The sequence below is a fragment of the Phoxinus phoxinus genome, assembly GCF_949152265.1.
Source record: "Phoxinus phoxinus genome assembly, chromosome: 7".
NCBI lineage: Eukaryota > Metazoa > Chordata > Actinopteri > Cypriniformes > Leuciscidae > Phoxinus > Phoxinus phoxinus.
The window spans coordinates 30,831,460-30,852,977 of record NC_136882.1 but is presented as its reverse complement, the minus strand read 5'-3'; the positions used below and the strand labels follow the sequence as shown (position 1 = coordinate 30,852,977).

General features: G+C 36.6%; 2 protein-coding genes across 2 annotated transcripts; both read right to left on the bottom strand.

Moving 5' to 3' along the window:
- Positions 1–1,367: 1,367 nt before the first annotated feature.
- On the bottom strand, positions 1,368–11,519 carry lmln (leishmanolysin-like (metallopeptidase M8 family)). The gene is made up of 17 exons (XM_079619166.1): positions 11,175–11,519; positions 10,132–10,229; positions 10,009–10,039; positions 9,799–9,881; positions 9,541–9,658; positions 9,116–9,294; positions 8,925–9,030; positions 8,731–8,825; positions 6,865–6,982; positions 6,673–6,780; positions 6,512–6,588; positions 6,268–6,378; positions 5,395–5,527; positions 4,826–4,985; positions 4,592–4,722; positions 3,792–4,002; positions 1,368–3,491 (listed from the first exon to the last, which is right to left on the bottom strand). The coding sequence occupies exons 1-17, from the start codon at positions 11,292–11,294 to the stop codon at positions 3,391–3,393; spliced, it is 1,980 nt and encodes a 659-aa protein (XP_079475292.1). The 5' UTR covers positions 11,295–11,519; the 3' UTR covers positions 1,368–3,390.
- A 684-nt stretch (positions 11,520–12,203) lies between these two features.
- On the bottom strand, positions 12,204–21,305 carry lss (lanosterol synthase (2,3-oxidosqualene-lanosterol cyclase)). The gene is made up of 22 exons (XM_079619165.1): positions 21,174–21,305; positions 18,834–18,996; positions 18,612–18,750; positions 18,254–18,362; positions 17,432–17,553; positions 17,237–17,333; positions 17,008–17,143; positions 16,782–16,890; positions 16,569–16,687; positions 16,321–16,418; positions 16,204–16,231; positions 16,028–16,084; positions 15,875–15,946; positions 15,619–15,669; positions 15,386–15,535; positions 14,350–14,446; positions 14,146–14,251; positions 14,000–14,065; positions 13,813–13,893; positions 12,873–13,043; positions 12,717–12,795; positions 12,204–12,626 (listed from the first exon to the last, which is right to left on the bottom strand). The coding sequence occupies exons 1-22, from the start codon at positions 21,185–21,187 to the stop codon at positions 12,489–12,491; spliced, it is 2,202 nt and encodes a 733-aa protein (XP_079475291.1). The 5' UTR covers positions 21,188–21,305; the 3' UTR covers positions 12,204–12,488.
- Between the last annotated feature and the right edge of the window lie 213 nt (positions 21,306–21,518).

Below are 21,518 nucleotides of genomic sequence, written 5' to 3'. Positions count from 1 at the left end.
CAAACATTATTTATTAAATTAATGTGTAGATAAAATTATAATAAATAAAATAAGTAAAATAAATAAAAGGCATACAAATAAATGTTTGTTTTTGAGCACAAGTCATGGAAAAGTGTACGTCAGAACAGAACATTGGGACATAGTAAAATTGAATTAAATGCTGAATTTTTTTTCCAAACTAATCTTAATTTAAATGGTGCAAGGCTTACTTATTGAGCTCATGACAATTTAACATGACAAATTCAAATATAAGCATTGCCAAATTGAACTTTTAATACTATTTATACACAATTGCGATTTATGCAGCAATAATTAAAATGAATTATGAAAAAACATGTCCTATTATGAGTTTTGTCAAATGTATCTGTCATTTTTGACAAATGAAATATACACTCCAGAAAAAAGTATAATTAAATAAATAAATTTGGTCATAAATGTTCCAATGCTACTAAGCCTCAATTCTCGCAGTGATAATTACAATACCCAAGAAAAGGGTCTCCTATAGGAACATAATACAAAGAAGGCTTGCTTTCAATCTAAGAAAACTCAAAAACTTAAAACATACTGGTAAAACGATATGCTCACACAGTCCTTGAGTGAATACCATGAAGGGAAAGGCATTTCAGTTGAGGTTTGATTGTTAGTTACATAATAATGAGCCCCTAAAACTGTAAGGGCTCATTCAGTCCAACATTTCAGAATATAAACTTATACATACATCCAGTAAATATGAATTCATACCATTATCACACCATATTTTAGAGTAGATCCTCTAAGCTTCATTATGAAACCAGGAAACTTACTTGCAACATATATGTATATCACACAATTAATCTCTTCATCAGACTCAAAATGCAAAGTAAAATTCTTAACAAAGGAGCGATCAGTTCTACTAAAGAAACATGTATATATTTACACAACTCATTCCATATGCAAAGGCTCTAAAATCAGCGTTCTAGTTAGAGCTGCCATGTTTTCTCTCAGCAAAACCATTACATTGAACTAATACTGTGTCCTGAAATAATAGCACACAATTACCTAATAAAAATAAATAAAATATTATAATACTAAAATGTTTACGAATGGCAAAAGTTTAAACTTTCATGAACTATAAATTAGTGTATCTAGTAACAAGATGACAGATCAGCATCCACACAGGTTCCTCATTAAACATACCATTAAAAGTAAAATACTAGATAATTGCATTACAGACACCTTCACTAGTCTTCTAACACCTAAACAGTCCAATCTAATCTCTAAACTAGCACATATACACAGTGCAACTCCTTGGTATTTGTTCCCAGTTTTGTTTTTAAAATAATTGCTACATTTCAAATGCAAATAAATGTTGGTTAAAAGTTTTGGTTAAACCATGACAAAAGTTTTTATATTAGCATTCAAAAAAAAAGAAAAAAAAAGATGCATACTTTTCAGTGAATGCAAACTAATAAACGAACAAATGTTGTCTGATCTCATATAAAGGTCTACAAAAAGCACTTTTCTACATGTTGTTCTTGGTAGGACAGCCCTTTAGGACAAAAATCCAGCAACACATTTCAAGGTAATCAAAGAATCAGTCTTAAATGGGCAGTAAATGATTTTTGAGAAAGTGGACGGACTGAGCACCAAAATACACTTGTAGCCAATCAGCAGTAGGGGGCGTGTCCACTCATGATGGGGGAGGAGAGAGAGTAAGCAAGAGGGAGATTTGAAGAAAGATTGTAGAAGTCTATGATCTAGCAAGAGCTTAATATTAGAGAAGCTTTCCAGCACTGGAGAGACCCAAGCGGGAAGGCCTGGAAACGTTGTGTTGTTTCTGCTCCATACTTGAGTAACATTGGTTTTGTTGTTTCGCAGAACCAAGATATGCTGTTGTTGTAATGTTAGCTATATTATAAGTCAAGTCAAGTCAAGAATATTTGTATAGCGCTTTTCACAATACAGATTGTATCAAAGCAGCTTCACAGTATTAATTAAAATAATAATAAAACATCCTTGTTTGGTAATGCTAATCAATAGTATTATTCATTAATTAATGAAATTGAATATCCCCAACTGAGCAAGCCAAAGGCAACAGTACAGTTTTGAGTGGAAAAGTTGTTTGTGGAGCTGGTGTGCTGCTGGTGACGAACAACAAACTCTTGCTTATCTCTTGTGTACTGTATGTTATTTTTTTGTTCTTCCTTGTTGTTCGTTTGTCATCTTTGCTTTATTTTGCTTTGCTTCAGCTATGATAAACAGACATCCACTCTTGCATTTTGTGTTCATGCATTTTTGGGGGCGGAGCAAAGCAGGAAGGGGAGTGTTTTTTTTTTGCATTGATTTCAAATATCAACAGTGTTTCTCAGAAATCACTTACTGCACCTTTAATCAAAGCTGAATTTTGTATATCTGATAGTTATGATAAAACTAAATAGAGGTCCACAAGTCTGAGACCACTAATGACAATGCATTGTTTTGCCATTTAATTTAGTACAAAATGTATTACAAAAGATATAACATCAGCATAACAATGCTGAGTCAAAAGTTGAATTAAAAATGTTAATGTTAAATGTTAAAAGTATTTGGTTTGTCATACTTTTTTCCTGTGATGACAGCAGCACCCAAGCTATACAGACATGATCAATGTGTTTTTCTTTATTCTTCATAATATCTTTCCTATTTTTAATTTTCTCAAAATCCTAAAATGTTCTATATATCTACAAATAATTGTTTTGTTTTTTTAATCCCATCTTTTCAATGTAATCTCAGACTTCTGGACTGTATATGAATCAATTAAACGCTTTTAAACCTCTTCTAACATATTTATCTTACACAATGGTGACATTCAAGTTTCTATAAATGATCAAAAAAACAATTAAATTCATCACTTTCACTGACCTTAACAGACATCTCACCTGCCCTTCTCCATGCAAATTCACAAGCATCGCCAGTCACATGACCTGATATACGCTGATCAAAACATTACCAGCAGCAAGTACCTTCACAGAACAGCAGAGGAGCACCATGAGCTGAACACTAGAGAGAATAGCTCCCATCATTCTCAGCCAGATGCCTATGTTATGACCCAAAATGTTACAGGTCCATCAGAGAGACAAAGAGAACATTAATTAGCACCTGCATAACTGTGCTGCACGACCGCAGCTTCCATAACTATGGCTTCACATTGGATCTACAGCTCGCTGGCACCTGACAGCCAGGCAAGGAGGAGTGCAATCAATGGCTTTTCAATCCCATCTACAGTCCACACCTCTGCATAGAGAGAACAGTTATCAGATCGCAGGCTACACTACAGAAGTGATGGCCGTTTTGCCCTCCACAGCAGCTTAACCTCAAAGAGAGCCTGTGGCAGCAAGCCGTCCGTATTCACCCGTTGCACCAGGACTAAATTCAGTCCCTGCCACAGAGGAGGAACCCGATCAGCAGTGGAGTAAGACTTAACAGGAGCTGCCATAAGTTCACAACCAAACAGGAAGATCTGGAACAAGGATCTGAGAGGGGAAAAAATAATTATATTATAATATCAAATACATTCATCTTTTTTTGCAAACAAACATTTCACTTTATTTGAACCTTGTTATGTACATTGGCAATCAAAAGTTTGGAAGTCTCTTATGGTCTCAGAGGGTGCATTTATTTGATGAAAAATACAGTAAAAACAGCAATACTGTGAAATATTATTATCTTGGGGTTTCCATCCAGTGTTTTTTTTTATACAATATCCCAAAATCCACATAGAAATAGGTGAATGTAAACAGCTAATGTGGTTATGTGAAGCATGTCAGACTCACCTAAGCGAGCACTCTTGGTGGTGTTTAGAGGGGGTATCTCATGAGGGAGGGGGCAGTCGCTGCAGAAGTCAGAGCAGGTGGGGCAGATGAGCTGCCCGCTGTAGACCCATCCATTCATTCGTATGCTCACGCTGATCACCTGACCAGTACGAACACATGGATAGGACTCGTTCTGCACCCAAACCAACAACCCTTGGGCTGTACAAGTCACCTGCACCACAAATCACAGTTTCAGTACACATAAATCATCAATTTCCCTTTTGGTACATAATGTGAAAAGTGAAAAGAAGATAAATGCTTTTATTATATACTGTAAATTGTATTTACACGCAAACTCACACACACTTATACTACCATTCAGAGAAATGAAAGAAATTAATACTTTTATTCAGCAAGGATGCATTAAATTGATCAAACGTTATAGTAAAGACATTCATAATGTTACAACAGATTGCCTTTTCAAATAAATGCTGTTCTTTTGACCTTTTTATTCATCAAAGAATCCTGGAAAAATATTTATCCATTTTCACAACATTGATAATATTAAGTAATATTTCTTGAGCAGCAAATCAGCATATTATAATGATTTCTGAAGGATCATGTGACACTGAAGACTGGAGTAATGTGATGCTGAAAATTCAGCTTTGACATCACAGGAAATCAGGAATACATTATTATTACATTAGACTATTTAAAATACATTAAAATGAACTAAATTTGCTTAAAAATCTTACAGAGCCCATACTTTTGAACAGAATTGTATATCTAGTGATTTCACCCCTCATAACTAATTTTGTTACCTTATAGCAACCACTGCCCCAGTCTGGGTAGGTCATTAGTTTGGTGCACTGCTCCATCACGAACGCTGACTTTTGGTACAGACACACTGATCCTGGGCCGTACTGTTCCGCCCCATAGTTTCTCCATGTGGCTAAAAAAAAAAGCAAACCCCAATAGTCTCAACAGTTGTAGAATGGAAGAAGAGTTTACATCCCAAAAAAATACTGAAAGGATGTAAGGGAGTGGCATCTCACCTGGCTGGTTCTCATGTACCCTGCAGTAAGAGCTGCGCTGGTATTCCCCACCAACGTGCCAACTAAATTCCTGGCTAAAGGGACAGTAGTCTGCAATCTCCACGGCCCCTCCATACGCCGATAAATCCGCCTCAGGGACGCCAGGGATATGGTCAAAATACTACAGGATGGAGAGGGTTTATCAATATGTTTTAATCCAGTGGTTCTCTAACAGCTGCCTGACAGGAGAGGAAAGTTTGTTTTTCTTATGAAAATAATGTTAAAATAATGACATCTTCTCATCTGACCGCAGATACTGAATCAGGACAACACGTTTATCTCAGGCATTCTTTAACTGCGTCTGACATTTACATCCTGGATTTACACAATTAAAAAGCAACCAACAAGTATCCTGTCAAGTCCATTCATTTTATTACTGCTTTTCACAATACACATTGTTTCAAGCAGATTTAAAGAAAAACAATCTTAATGTTTATAATATTTGAATGTGGGAATAGCAGATTGAGGATTGAGTGAAGATTACACACAGGCTCTTCACCCGTACACTTTTGCATTTCTGCGGATCTTACCTGATACTCTACAGGAAGTGAATGAGGAAACTTTTGCAGGTTGCACACGGCCACTGCCAGCTGGTCCTGCCTGCAGGTGAGCTGCAGAGGTGCGCTCCTCACAGAATCACAGTACGGGCTCAGTGTTGGCCTCCTGTTTTATTCACACAAGGCAAAACCCAATCAGGGTCAGGTGTCAACCTTTTCCACTATGCTATATTTAAGTCCATGAAACTCCCATTTCTCTAGATAATGTACAATAAGACAATAAGTCTAAAATAAAGAACTGGTGCAAATGTACAACATACATAATCTGTTTGGGTAGCACTAGTAATGTCAAGTTTGATTCCTACAGAAAACATGAACTGATCAAATCTATAATTTTTAAGCACTGGTATGCCATTTTTTGGATAAAAGCATCCGCCGAAATGCATAAAAGGATGTCCACTTGCTACAACAACAGATTTAATCGAGAGTACACACAGTTTTATTATGCATTTTTACAGGTGAAACTGGAAAAATTTGAATATCGTGCAAAAGTTCATTTATTTCAGTAATTCAACTTAAAAGGTGAAACTAATATATTATATAGACTCATTACATGCAAAGTGAGATATTTCAAGCCTTTATTTGTTATAAATTTGATTATGGCTTACAACCCCAAATTCAAAATTAGAATATTGTGAAAAGGTTTTCATAAGCTGTAAGCCATAATCATCAAAATGATAACAAATAAAGGCTTGAAATTGATTTGCATGTAATGAGTCTATATAATATATTAGTTTCACCTTTTAAGTTGAATTACTGAAATAAATGAACTTTTGCACGATATTCAAATTTTTCCAGTTTCACCTATATACATTTAATTTATGCATCTCACTTATAAAAGCTTACGTATGGCGATGTCGGTCTACCCAGAATTTACAGCTTTTCATCACAAAGTCGCACCCCAAACCTCTTCCCCACTCCAGGTTCTCTGCCATACTATAATTGGCCTTGTACCACCTTAAAACAGAAGATAGCACAGAGGAGTCAATCACAAGACAACCTTATAATTCTGGTACTTAAATTCCACTTAAATATGAATATTCACACATGAATCAACTGCATTAGCGATGAGCAACAATACTTCTCTTACCCTGTATCCTCCATTATGGCCAATGTAATTCTTGAAAACACTCTGTTCTGGGTGTGAGATCCAGTCATGGCCTCATTCTGTTCAAATAAAACATTCTGGAATCAATAAAATACTACTTTGACAGTACTGACACTGAAACTGTTTAGTGTACCTCGCATTACCTCTAACAGACGTTTTTCCCAGTGGTTAAACTCTGTTCCAGCACCTCCCTGGTTCTCCAGTTCCATGCCCTCTAGAATGGGGCAATTAAAATGTCTCCTGGCTTCCTCCTGTTAAAACATCAAAACAAATCATGTAGCTCAATGGACTATATGCATGGTGTTCCTTTAAAAGGAAAAAAAAAAAATACTTACCACTACACGTGGAGTGGCCAAAAGATGAACGGTGTGTCTAACCATAAGGCCACCACGGATGTCCCACAGCCGAGTTGCTCTTTTAATGACTTTATCACTCCACTGATATAACCCTAAACTGAGAGAGAGAGATATAGAAAGAAATAAACACAGTGTATGTCAGGGCTCTATACTGTGACTACAGTAAATGTTTCCATTTTGTCACCTCTTTTTCTGCCGGTGCGACTGAATTTTGTTAGAGGTTGCAATGGTGATAACTGAGTCCATGCAACGAACAACCGTATAAGTCCAAAAGGGGGGGCGACCAATTTTATTCTGTATTTAAACTTTAAAACAGTCTCACGCAGAAAAACCATTATGTCCACTAACGAAAAATGGAGACGCCGATTGCTTTCATGTCCGCTGCGGACATTAATAGGCAAAACCTCGGCAAAAAAGGAGAGCAAACATGAACGAGTGGAAGGACAGAGCAAGTAAGTCTTTTAGGGATGCTGGGAAACCATATGTGAACCGGAAAGGAGAGCTAAAACGAGGAAAAAGTCCACCGAAAGAGTACAATGTATCTACCTAACGTTAACAGTTACATGGTTAACGGTTACAGTCAGAGGGGCGTGTAGGCTACTGGGCGTCTTCTACTACAGTTCACATAGCAGCTCACTCTGTTAAACGGATCAAGTCATGAATGGGTCGAAATGAAAGCTGTACTCCTTATAACCACGGAGAAATTAATCAAAACGTTTTAGCTGCGTTTGATGTCCCTGTACTGTATTGTCTGTATTTGTTCTGTGATTTATGTTAGCAAAAAAAAAGTTTCAAAAAAAAATTTAAAGAAGGAAATGCTTAATATTTTCTAGGACAAGTTCAGTATTTTACACTTAAAGCCCTGTTTTCAGATCGTCTCTGATGAAATAGAACGGTTAAGATTGAAATTAGGACACATGCTGCTGGCCCGAGAATTTTCGGTTTCTGTGGTAGCACCCCCCCCCCACCCCCCCACCTCCACAATGGCTGCATAGGTGCACTGGAACAATCCTTCCTAAAACGCATTAAACTTTAGTTTATAAAGACGTGAAACTCACCGAGTGGTCAGGGGTGTTAACTGATATGCTCACACAAAAATTGCTGCAAAAGATGCTTTCCAACAGGTTTTATCGTAGTTTTTGTTCAACTCCATTGACTTGTTTTGGATGTGCTGTGAGGTACGGTATTACAAAAACTACATTCTGAACTACGTTCAGAAACTGCCATTTCTGTTGCGTATGAGAAACATTAAATGGCAAACACGTCAAAATCGGAACGTGCCAATGGTGACACTGCTCTCAAATTATAAAACATTATTATATTTCTATCATGTTATATGTTTGCCAACAGTTCTTCTAACCCTAATTGATGGAGTATGTAGCTTTTCATTTCTTAAACAACCATGTAGGAAGACACATCATGGCCATTTTTCAGGATGACAATGTCAAGATTCATCAGGATCAAATTGTGAAAGAATGGTTGGGTGATAGCATGAAGAATAATTTTCAAACATGAATTGGCACCTCTCTGAGTTCCAGACCTTAAATTAATTGAAAGTCTTTGGGATGTGCTGGAGTAGACTTTACAGAGTGCTGGACTCTTGCATTGTCAATATAATATCTTGACCAAAAATGTATGCACCTCTTGATAGAAATAAATGTTGTGATGTTATTTCCATCAAGAGGTGCATCAATGTTTGGTCAAGATCTTGTATTGAGGAGTCAAGCACTGTTTTTGTTTTTGTACATTGTTTTTTGGAAGTAGCATTACTTAGGCTTGATAGTTTTGCATATTTATGTAATATTTCAAACTGAATTGAAATTAATATACAAACATAACCATCACCTTTCATTGTATGCAGGCAGACCACTTGCAGAACGTGGTGTCAAAGGATTTCCATCATCATCATGGTAAAATGCAAAGAGTCCTGCTGAAAAACCCTTAGAAACAAAGCATATAATTGAACAATCTATAAACACTATGAAGCTCTTTCATGGTCTCTATAAGTCAAGTGGATGTATAGAGTTGAATGTTGTTACCAGGGCATGTATGATCTCGTGTTTGACTGTGGAAAGCATCCCTTCAAACTCCTGAGGTTGAGTAGAGATCATATTGGGACACAGATTGGCATATCCAGCGATGGGCCTGTATTAAGAAATGATGTGCTTACTATAAGCAGCACACTAGACCACAGCAAATTAAAATCACCTACATTCCTACTTGCCATTACCTGTCTAGTTCAGACTCCAGCTGGCAGTACGCTGCATAGGCTACGATGTTCTCTTGTCCACAGCGCTCTGTGGTCATCGCACTCACGTACAGCACAAAATCTGCCCTCGCCACCCCCTCACCATCGGGAGGACCGTCGGGACCGCAGGACTTTCCAGACTCAATGCAAACCCTGCATTGCTAAAGAGGAAGAATTCGTTCAAATACATATTTACCTTATAGGCTTTGGTGGGAACATCAAACAGGTATGAAAATTGTATGCGGAACATTGCTCATATTAAGCAACCATAATGGAAACATGAGGACTTTGGACTTCCTAATCTATATGGTTTATATGCAACAACAAAAAACAGCTATACTATACTGTATATAGAGACAAAAAAATATTGAAATAAAAACAAGTAACACATTTTTGGTGGAACCCACCTGCAAATGTTGTTCAGGGACAACAACTGGGCCACACTTGGTGATGCCTGCACATTGTCCCTGACAGTAGCGATGCGGATCATCTCTCTTTCTAAGGTACTGATTGGTTTCACATTGCCTAATAATTAAGAAAAATATATTGGGATTAAAAACAGACACTAATTAGATTAAGTAACCACCAAGCATCCAGAAGGCCAGACCCGAGTGCAATTTTAAGAGGATTTCCTGGCAGACAACACTAGCTCAGAAGAGAATTACCTGCTCAGCAATATTGGGCCAGACTGCCTACGAACCCTGAAGGCCTCCTGAAGATAATCAATAGCCTGTGGGAGGAGCTTGTCCTTGAAACAAAGCAGACAAAGATCAATAATGCATGCATGCATCCTATTTAGAGATAAAAGGCCATTTTTAAGATTTAACAAATAACATTTAACAGATAAAATATTGACCACATAAGTCAAAATATACCTTCACAAGGCTGCTTTTGTCTTCATCTAACCTGTGCGAGCAGTAAAGACATTGTGAAGTCAATGTATGGTCACGATAATGTGGCATTCCTGCATTTCAATAAAATATAAACCAATAACTAACCCATCCAAGCTGGAGTCGTACTCTATCTGGATCTTTAACTGCTGGTCCGTGCTTCTTTTAATCAATCTATCTGGCTTTAGAAACACTTTATGTATCACCTAGAAGGGCAAACCACAGAGATTAGATTATTATAAGTATTGGTTAAATAATAGGTCGCACTTTGTATTAGGTGTATTTAACTACTATGTACCTACATAAAAATAAGTACAATGTACTTATTGTGTTCATGTTGTATTGCGAAACACTTTTGCTGCTACTGGGGTGGGATAGGGATAGGTTTAGGTTTGGGTATGGTATGGGTAGGTCAAGGGTGGATTAAGAGGTAGGGGAAGGGTCAACAGTATAATTATAGATGGAATTACTGATATTAATTTAATTACATGCAGGTACCTTTTTAATATTATATTATATATATATATATACATATATATATATATATATATATATATATATATATATATATATATATATATATATATATAAATAAAGTGAACGAATGTACACACAATAAGTGCATTGTATCAAATTAGTTATTTAAATGTTATTAGTAGTGTAGTTAAAGACACCTAATATAAAGTGGGACCAAATAATATTAAATTATAGTATTTTATAGATTATTTGAGCAGTGAGTAGACTTTCATTTAAAGGAAAAATAAGCTTGGACTGCTATACAATTTCTTTTGTGTTACACATAAGATATAATAGAGATTTAGAACAACACGAAGATGAGTAAATTATGAGGTTTTTGTTTTTGTTTTTTTAGGTGAACTATAATTTTAATCTGACACCATCCTGATAAATGTCTTTTAAAGGGATAGGCTAGTTCACCCAAAAATGAATATTATGTCATTTTTTCACCGTCACATTCTTTCTTCTGTTGAACACAAAAGGAGACTTGAGGCAGATTGACAGCCTCAGTCACCAATCATTCAAGGGGGAAAAAAGCAGTTTGATGATATTAGGAAGACACAGCAAAACAATTTGGAACAAATCTTATATTTGGGGACCAGAAGAATGAAAAAAGATAAGAGAGACTGACTGACCTCTGTAGGCAGGGGCACTTTATGGTCACAGGTGTGGGTCTGTGCGCCGGTGCTGATAAAGATGATGATGGTGTTAAGGAGTAAAGCGGATCGAGGCTGCCGCCATCCTGACGCCATCATTTAAACCGTGACATTAACAGTCATATCTCAGTCCTGTCATGCTGCAGAGAGCCCTTCGATATCGCACAAAATGTGGATATTCTGTGAGAAAACTAGCAGTTCATTAAACCGGCTTCATCCATAAACCCAGAGCAATGTGAATGCAAACAACGCTTCACCATGTCAAAATAAAAGTCTGCACCCAACATAAATGTAATAATAACAATAATAGTGTAGATTCTGCACAAATCTTCTGCAACGAACTTAGGCTATACTTAAAAGGATAGCTCACCCAAAAATGAAGGACAGTTGAGGCACTCGTTGATAGTGTTTGTTTGCCAATGGCTACCGTCTACTGTCTGTTTACCAACATTCTTCAAAATATCTTATTTTGTGTTCGACAGAAGAAAAAAACTAATACAGATTTGAAACAACATGAAGGTGAGTAAATGCTGACAACATTTAATTTGGATGTGAACTATCCCTTTAATACTTTGCTCACATGGCCTCAGAGAATGGTGTCTACTTTGGGACAATAAAAGCTATTTTCAATCAATTCAATTCTAATTTAAATAAAATGTTGTGTAAAATTGACATTATAACACTTAATATTCTAAGAATGAGTCAAAAATAGTTAAAAGATTATGGATAGTTTATAGTATGCAACACTGATTACAGTGTATAGTAATTCAGTGGTTTTCATCTTGAAAAACAGTAATTTAAAATGTAAATAGTTCAATCATATATATATTTTAAAAATACACATTTAAAAAAAAAAAGTAGGCAGTATTGAACAGTGTGCCCAACAATATTAATCCAAACTGATTTCAATCAGTGCAAATCATAGGTGCAAAAATGTATAACACATAATTCAGACATTCAGATATAATTGCAAAACAATAAGCCACGTATACAATTATTTGTTTTTTTGAGAGTATTGAAAATCTCATTTAATTGCAGAATAATTTACAGTATACAAAGCCTTGGTCACATGGTTAAATTAATACAAAAATGAATTAAGTATTCTGTAGATAATATTCTAAACAAATCAAAATGATTTAAATAAAGTATTCTGTAGATAATGTTCTAAACAAATCTAGACAAATCAGTCCTACTTTCTAAAGAGCAGCAAACAGGTTTGTTTCAAAGAAATATGTGTCTATACAGGCTGTGTCAGATACTGCTTATTTGAGGCACAGGTACACAGTATCTGACTCAGAGTTTGAGTTTCCCAGCCAGTGAGCTGCCAGGGTAGAGCCGTGAGAACCGGCCCAGCGTCCACACAGGAAACACATTCCTGTAAGAGGTGTAGCTGATGGCACAGCTTTTATTGAACACTCCAGAAATGTTCTCCTGAAAAGAGGGAAACAACCCAGCACATTTTATTAGACAGATTGAGAGAACGAAGATGAATTATGGAGACAACGGAACAGCATTGCTCACCTGTGGCCAGTCTCCATTGGGCAGCTGCTTATCAATCAAAACTTGAACGCCTCGCTCAATCACTCTAATATCAGGGTATCTAAAAAAAAAAATCAGATTTGTTTTGTAAATTAAGGATTCACTTCTGTAAAGGTATCTAAAAACCCTCTACCTTACCTGACAGCCATCAACCCCAGCAAAGCCCAGCAAGTGTTGTGGATCTGTGAGTTCTTGCTCTGAACATAGCATCGCTGCTCACATGACTCAAAGTCCTCGCCCCAGCCTCCATCCTCCATCTGCTTCGACAGAAGGAACTCACAGGCATGTTTCACCTCCACACAAACAGATCTGCAACACAGAATGGCATGACATGCAGACATGAATGAGGATGCTAAAGTGCCCCTATTATGCTATTTTAAAGGTTCCTAATTCTGCCGTGGAGGTCTCCTTGGAGGTTTACATGCATCCAAGGTAAAAAAACACTTTAATTTTTTCATAATATACATTGCAGCTCTTTTCTCAGTGTCTGAAACGCTTCGATAAAGAATCCGGCTTCTCTAAAGAGAGAGAGCCCACTCTGCACTGATTGGTCAGATGGCCTAGTCTGTTGTGATTGGTTTTCGGATGATTGGTCTTCGGAGGCTTCCTCAGCAATAGATTACACAGTGATACAAAGATTAACGATGGCATCGTTGTTCACGGGCAGCCAATGAAGACCATAGACAAGCAAATGTGTTACAAACCTATGTAAGTTTGTACAGGAAGTAAGGCTGGAATTAATAATTCGGCTGCCCGTGAACAACGACGCCATTGTTAATCTTCGTATCACTGTGTATTCAATTGCTGAGGAAGCCTCCGAAGTTGAAGATCAGAAAAATAACAATGAGCGTTTCATTTCCGACGTTCTTTCTTTTGGAAGACAATAACACCTTATCGTGCACTTTGATCTTTAAAACTTTGCAAATGTTTTACATTTATAAACAGCTATATTACACACTGCATTAAAGGTAATATCTGAAAAAGCATAATAGGGGCTCTTAAAATTAACTGCAAAGTAAAAGAATAGTGATGATTTATTAAATTAACATAAACATCAGGACACACCAAAATTACATACCCATTTTGGAAAGTGTGGCCCATACATGCAAATGCCTCCAGACCAAACCAGGCTCCATATGTGAAACAGACTCCCCAAGATCTAAAACAAGCAACAAAGGCACTGAGTGTCCAAAGACAATATACTCCATTAACAGACTAAGCAGCAACAGAATAATGTCTCTAATAATAAATGAACCAACGCGTACCCTTCCCATGAGCCATCAGGCCTTTGAATCCTCCTGCAGTAGTCCAGCCCCTGCTGAAGAGTAGTCCTGTGTGATCAAGAGGTGTGGTTGTTTAACGAAACGATTTTTTTAACCTCAATATCCTGAAATATTGTGCTTGCGTGTACCTAATCTCTTTTGCTCTGTGCTCAGGATATATACTGTGAAAGTGTTTGAGTGCCTGCATTACAGCTGAGGTGCACTCAACATACGTGTAGTCGATCATAATATCACCTGAGAGAGAGAAGTAAGCGAGAGAGAAAGAATCAGTCATGTCAAGACTGATGGAAAATACATTGACAACTGAATATGACATTTTACTGCATGCTCACCAAATACTTCAGAAGGGTTCAGCAGCTCCAGCAGTTTCCCACCACGTTTGGTTTCATATGTGGCAAACCCTCCATCAGGATTTCTCATGCTTAGCAGCTGAAACAGAATCACAGAGATTCTGGTCAGTAAGATTTTTTATTATAAGAAATTAGTACTTTCATTCAGCAAGGATGCATTATTATTATTATTTTTTTAAAGTGACAGTTAAGACATTTCAAATAAATGCTGTTTTTTTTTTTATCAAAGAAAATAATCCTAAAAAAATGTATCATGGTTTCCACCAAAAATATTAAGCAGCACAACTATTTTCAACATTGATAAAAATAAGAAGTTTATTGAGCACCAAATCAACATCTTAGAATGATTTCTGAATGAGCATGTGACTGAATCCTGGAGTAATGGCTGCTGTGAATTCAGTTTTGCACAGGAATAAATTACATAAAGTATTTTCAAATATATGTTATTTTAACTTCTAATAATACAGTAATTCACAATATTTCAACTGCATTTTATATTAAATAATTGCAACCTTGGTGAGCAAAAGAGACTTTTTTCAAAAACATGAAGAAAAAAAAAATCTTACCACCCCCCAATTTTGAACAATGGTGTATATGATTATTGTGTTTTCTCTGACACAGTTTGTGAGTTTGGATACATTTTACTTAAAACTAAAAACTAAACATAAATAACTTATACTTGAACCCTCTGTTTCAGTAAACAAGAAGAAAGCTACAATTGTAAAGGGACTAAGAGTAAAGACAGGGTCTAAAGACAGTCTAACTGTCTATGTTGTGTGTTGAAGAGATTTGAGTCATAAAGAGGCTCAGTGTGGTATAGTGTCGTAAGCTCAGAGCTGGTAACTGGGAGATTTGCTTATTAGGAGTGAGTCAGGAGACATTAAACAAGACGTTTAACCCTAGGATGCTCCAAGGGGATTGTTACTATAGTAAGTGTAATGTAATTCAGATTATTGTGGCTCTGTAAGTCACAGACAGAGAATGTTAAACATGTTTCTATTGCAAATAAGGCTTTTACCACATTGACAGCATCAAAGAGTCTTTCTGTGGGAATGTTTTCTTTGAGGAAACTGCACTGCTCCTGCAGTAGCATCACAGATTTCAGCCCTTCCGCCGTACAGTCCGCAACTATCCAGCCACAGTCCCGTGTGCTGAAGGGAAAGCCTCCCTGAATCACACAAACTCATTAAAGTATCTAAGAGCAAACTAAGAATGATTAAGAAAGTTGAAAGGTATAACACAAATGTTTACCTTGTTCATTTGTCTATAGTATTTCTCATATTCCGGAGGGTTATCTTTGATCTACAATAATGAGCAACTGGTTAGACCTCATAGAGACCCAATTAATACATTTCAGTCTAAGACCACAAATCATTTTAAATGTTACATTTTTAATACATAAAAACCAACCCTTTTGTACAAAAGAAATGTTGCAAATTTGTAAAACATAAAGAGGCAGTAATAATGAAGAATATGATGTTTAAAAACTAGAATTAATCATGCTAACCTGAGTTAGATCAAGGAAATGATGGGCTTGTGTGAGGCACTCTGTAAACCTAGGGACGTCCTGGGCACCTGCCTGTTCAGAAAACAAGCCCAACTGATCAGAGAAATTATCAGTTATGTGCCAGCTTCAGATTTATTAATATTAGATATGTACCTCCAGAAATGCTTGCACTGCGAATGTAGTATCCCATAGCTGTGATCCATTTGTACCCTGAAAGAAATATAATTGCAGTTACATTGTTAGTAATAAAATTAAAAGTGTTTAACTGATCAGATAAAACAAACTTTAGAACCAAAAAGTTTCGATTCTTCATTATGACAACAGCTCACCTGCATTTTCATACCATCCAAACCCATCCTGGTTAATTGGGAATCACAAAAAGGAAGACCAAATATTAGTATAATTATATAATATATACAGCATATAATTAAAATCAGGTCACTAACCATAGGTAGTCAGGAATCCTTGACACATGCTCCTGGAAGACAGGTGACGTTGGTCCGTCCACATACCAGCGCACCAACATATTGATCGTTTTCGAGATCTGTGAAAACATAAGTATTATGAACAATAAATCATTAATCGTTTTGATAAAACATTACAATAAGATTAGGGGAGTGTATTAAGAAAGTAAAATGGAGTCAATATTGATTTCATGCTGACATAAAACCAAATGTCTTCTTTTTTCTCTCACCGGGCCGATGCTGATACACTTAGTGAAGCGATCGTCTGCTTTAATATGGTCATAAAGCTCCTTGACTGCTTTTTCTCTCAGCATAGTGCTGTGATGAGCTTCATACACATTCAGGATCACTGTAAGTTCATGTTTGAGAGTGTTATTAACTGAAATCTAAAGTCTTAAAAATATATATCTTATTTTTTTACAGAGATGCTACACTTCTCTTACAATAAGCAACACTAAGCAAGGTGCTGTGTGGTGTGTACAAGTCACAGGCTGCAATGTTGTTCCTCTGAGCTGGCCAGTCAATAGTTGAGTAATCCTGGACATAGAGCTCCTGTTTAAAACCCAAAAACAACAACTGTGACTGGAATACTTGAGTTCAAAAAGTGAACTGTAAAAACAAGCCTGTTTTAATGTTGTCTCAGAGAGACCTCTAGTGGTGAAACTTCACCTGTCTTAAACTGAGCACCAGAGGATCTTCATCAGCGGACAGTCTGACCGCGTAGCAGTAGCTCATGGGCAAGTAGACCTGCCGACAATGGCACCATAAGGTGGAGGGATGTGCCGGCACCCAGGATGGGAACAGCCTGACAGAATATATCACAAAACAAATGCAACTACATAAATGTCTAAAACAAAAGCTTCAATAAGTCTCTAAAACTAATAAATACTCTATGTACCACATCTCTGGTAAGAGCGTATTCATTCCTTCCCAGCTGTATACGTTGAGGATGGCCAACCAAAATTTACCCCAAGAGGGTATGCCGACAGCACCACCTGTAACAGAGCAGGACAATACTGAGACTGGACCATTTTATCTAATTCATTGCATATGAACATACACGTGATGTCTATATATATTGGCAATCCCAGACCTTTGCTGTATAACGTATTCCTTGCCCGAACCATATCTGGATCATCAGGCCCAACTCCAAGAATTCTCAAGGTGGTATAATTCAATGCTGTTCCAAAAACAGTAGACTTGTCTTCAATGTGCCTGGAAAATTTATATTTGTGTTCATCATCAAGGCATAAAGTTCCCATATGTGACCCTGGACCACAAAACCAGTCACAAGGGTAATTTTTTTGCAATTGAGATGTATACATCATATGAGAGTTGAACAAATAAGCTTTTAATTGATGTATGGTTTGTTAGGATAGGACAATATTTGGCTGAGATGTGACTATTTGAAAATCTGGAATCTGAGGGTGCCAAAAAAAATTGAAACGAGAAAATCGCCTTTAAAGTTGTCCATTTATGTTCGCGATTGTGCTGCATCCACTCACAAAAGTAATTTTTTATATATATTTACGGTAGGAAATTTACAAAATATCTTCATGGAACATGATCTTTACTTAATATCCTAATTATTTTTGGCATAAAAGAAAAATCTATCATTTTGACCCATACGATGTATTATTGGCTATTGCCACAAACATACTCATGCGACTTGTGACTGGTTTTGTGATCCAGGTAGGGTCACATATTATCCCAATAAAATAAATCACAAATAATATTAATATTGGTCTGTTTTTAGGACCAATTTTCACAATATTGTGACAATTATATTCATGACAATTTGACCCCGAATTCTCGTTATTGTAATGCATCTGGACTATTTACTTTTTTTCTAGAATTATTTTTCCCCAATTCCCATTATTTTCTAAATTCGTTCATAATTCATAATATTACTCACAGGCCCCAGCCTCCATCAGGCAGCTGCACAGAGCGGAGATATCTAACCATTTCCTGCTTCCATGCATCTGGCAGAGGGATCTTAGCAATATGACAGGTTATGAGCAGACCTGAAATCCATCAACAAATAGGCAATACAAGGAAAATTTAAACACAACAAAAGGAATAGCTTTGAAATTCAGATTTATTTATTTTCAGGACCATGGGAACCCTGTATTTGTCAGTGTGTGCATTAAATAGACCTTTATTCAAGTTACTTTATTATCATTTTTTATTATTGGCTACTTTATTAGACTCAACAATGCATGGGTTTCATCTAATAACCAAAAGCCTTTCCAATCGGCTTAGTAATAAATCACCTGGAAGTAAGAAAAGGGGTCCACCATAATCCCCGGCCCAATGTCCATCTTCAGCCTGAAGGCGGCTGTAGAAGTCCATTCCCTTCAGAGCAGCTTCTACTGCAGTGTGTGCGGCCGGGGACGCTGAGATTAACTCACTCTGAGGTAAAAGAGAAACAGATTAGATATGAACATAAAAACGAATTGCATGCCATACACATTTGTCTGAAATGTAATGTTTACCGTATCCAGTCCCAGAGAGTGAGACTCCAGCATGCTCTGCTGTCTGTCCATGCTCTCCTCAATGTACCTCCAGGTCTGTCTGCCCTCCACATTACTCAACCTCCAGCGGCTGAGATCCGTCACTGGCTCAGTCTTATAGGGGCCCCCCCTTCTCCGCAAACACCTGAATAAAACCTTAAAATGTTACACATTTGGATGGACATTTTTAAAATATAAAACCACAATAAAAAATGTCAAGTCATTTACAACAGGTAGGGTAAGCGTACCCATTAAGCCCACCAAAATCTAAGTCTAGGTTTTTTTCATAGATATTGACATGGTTTATAAGAAAAATTATTTGTTAAAATGCAAGATTAATCTCACATTTGAAAATGTATTTATTAGTTGATGTACATTTTAGAATATAAAATTAAGATATTTTATTAATAAAGTCAGAAGTCTGGCATGGGCTTAATTGGTACTTTGGCACCATTTAAGCCCGCATGTGTTCCAAATAAGCCCACATCATGATTGATTTATACAATATAATTGTTTTAATTTTTTTAAAATAAGTAAAACATTGATATATTTATTCAGTGACAGGGAAGCATTAAAAAAATTAATTTTGCTAATGTTTGATTAGATCCCTGGGTGTGATTGGTAGGTGTTAGTGGCTGGGGGTCCAGGCCGGTGGTCTGGAGCCTTCAGTCGGCTTGACTCTGGAGCATCTCAGGAGCCTAGCCGAGTTGCGGATCCATACTCTTGGCTTTCAGGGGGTATTCTAGTGGGCCCCCCACACCGGGAGTATGGAGCCTTAAGTTGGCTTGATTCTGGAGTTATGCCTGGTCAAAGCTGGAACTTTGACCGAGTGTATCCTGGGAAGGAACCCAAGTTAGGATTCCAGACTCAGGGGTTAGGGGGGGGGGTCCACTAGTGGTCCTCCCATGTCCTAAGTATGGAGCCTTGAGTCGGCTTGGCTCCACATGAAGTCAAAATTCCACATGAAGTATCCAATTAATAGGTCATTAAACAATTTATCTCACGAAGTTGATTAAACTTTGTAATTTGAGGGATTTCTCATTGAAACACATAAGGTGGGCTTAAATGGTTCCACAGTCAGTAAAGGTGAAAAAAATACAGTTTTCCTTTAAAAAATATAATATATGTTTACACAGACATACAAGAAGCTTAAATATACTGTGGACAAAGCATCATAGTAATTTCCATTGTGCCCACATTGAGAAATGTTATGTTTTTTTCATTCAAGGTTAGCTTGTGTTGACTCTAGTTTGCATGCGTTTTATGGCGCTGTACCATTTAAGCCCATCTTTAAAAAAAGTTAATTTATGAAAATAATCTTCCCAACAAAACAATTTATGATGTATTTATTTGTAAATTCATGTAAAATAAATCACAAAATATGTAGTGTTTGTAGTTCACATGCTTAATTCTTCAGCAGTCTATCTTCCAGTAAGGCTAATGGTTTGACCTTGAGATTAGCTTTAAGCGCAAACTAATAAAATTCATCTTTTCATTTAAAGGAAAATTATATAAAATTATGAATTATTATTTGTTCATACACAAAAAACAATACATTTATCTCTTATTTGACATAATATCAATGTAGTTACCAAAAGAATGGCTGAAAATTGCAGAAATGTGTTGATTTCTGAAGGGTCCAGAAACACCAAAGTTTTTGGGTGTCTTTGTTTGAGGTCCCCTGAGACCGCATGCACATGAGTGGGGCTAACTTAACATTGCCAAATGTGTTTAACATGCAATAAGAAATGTCAGGTAAGTTACAAATCACTGGATTGGTTAAAATAAGGAGCAGCAAAAAATATGATTTTCTCTTTTTTATATTAGACTTCAAAGTTGAAAGTGGGCTTAAAGGGTACATGGGCTTAATAGGTACACTTACCCTACATGTTTAAAAAGTTCAGTTGTTGATGTGTATCTAAATATGAATATGAAAATAAATGAATGGAAGTGTAAGGGGTATTTCCTTAACAACAAAAGGTCCTTATTTTATTACTTTATTTTAAATTTGGTTATATTTGTCAGTAAAAACCTGCATATAAAATATATACTCTGTTAGTGTTAACTCTCATATTATATTATAATAAAGTCAACATTAACTGATATGCATATTGTCTGTTTTATCGGGCACTGACATTTTGAATACTGCCACTACTACTAAAAATTATGATAATAATAATAATAATAATGTTAAAAACCCCAAATCGTCATTGTTTATTATAGCTATTGGTTTGTTTGACGCATCTTACATGTATTCGTTTCAGATTTGCGTGATTTTAAAATAACATACGTATTCACTAATATGAAATAATTTATACTCACGTTCCCTCTGTCATTTTTGAAGTGCAAGAGCAAAACTTGTAAACTGAAAAGATCCTGTCATATTTCAGCCGATTGAGACGCTAAACGCCTCCTTCAAATCGCCCCGGGAAATGTAGTTCTTTATTCACCCCTAGATCGTTCTCAAAGCGGTAAAATAACTCAAGAGCTTAATCCCTAAACTACGTTTCCCACAATACATAGCGCGGCCTTCCGAGCGTGATATCGAATGGAGAGACATGACCAGAGGACAGGTCCTCCAATCAGCAGTTAGAAACATAGTAAAATGGGCGTGAATTTCCAGTTTACACCAACCACGTTTGGAGTGTCGTGAATAATTAGATCCCT

Bases quoted from the DNA above. Each gene is read 5' to 3' on its own strand.
- lss (XM_079619165.1), bottom strand. The intron at 18,751-18,833 runs GTAAACATTACA...CTTTTACCTCAG, and splicing joins ACTCTCTGGGACTGGATACG to AGTGAGTTAATCTCAGCGTC. The intron at 15,536-15,618 runs GTAAACATTTGT...TGTGTGATTCAG, and splicing joins ACTATAGACAAATGAACAAG to GGAGGCTTTCCCTTCAGCAC.
- lmln (XM_079619166.1), bottom strand. From the start codon at position 11,294: ATGATGGCGTCAGGATGGCGGCAGCCTCGATCCGCTTTACTCCTTAAC. The intron at 6,589-6,672 runs GTAATGCGAGGT...TTATTTGAACAG, and splicing joins GGGAAAAACGTCTGTTAGAG to AATGAGGCCATGACTGGATC. The intron at 4,986-5,394 runs GTAAGATCCGCA...TCCATCCTGTAG, and splicing joins CACTTCCTGTAGAGTATCAG to TATTTTGACCATATCCCTGG.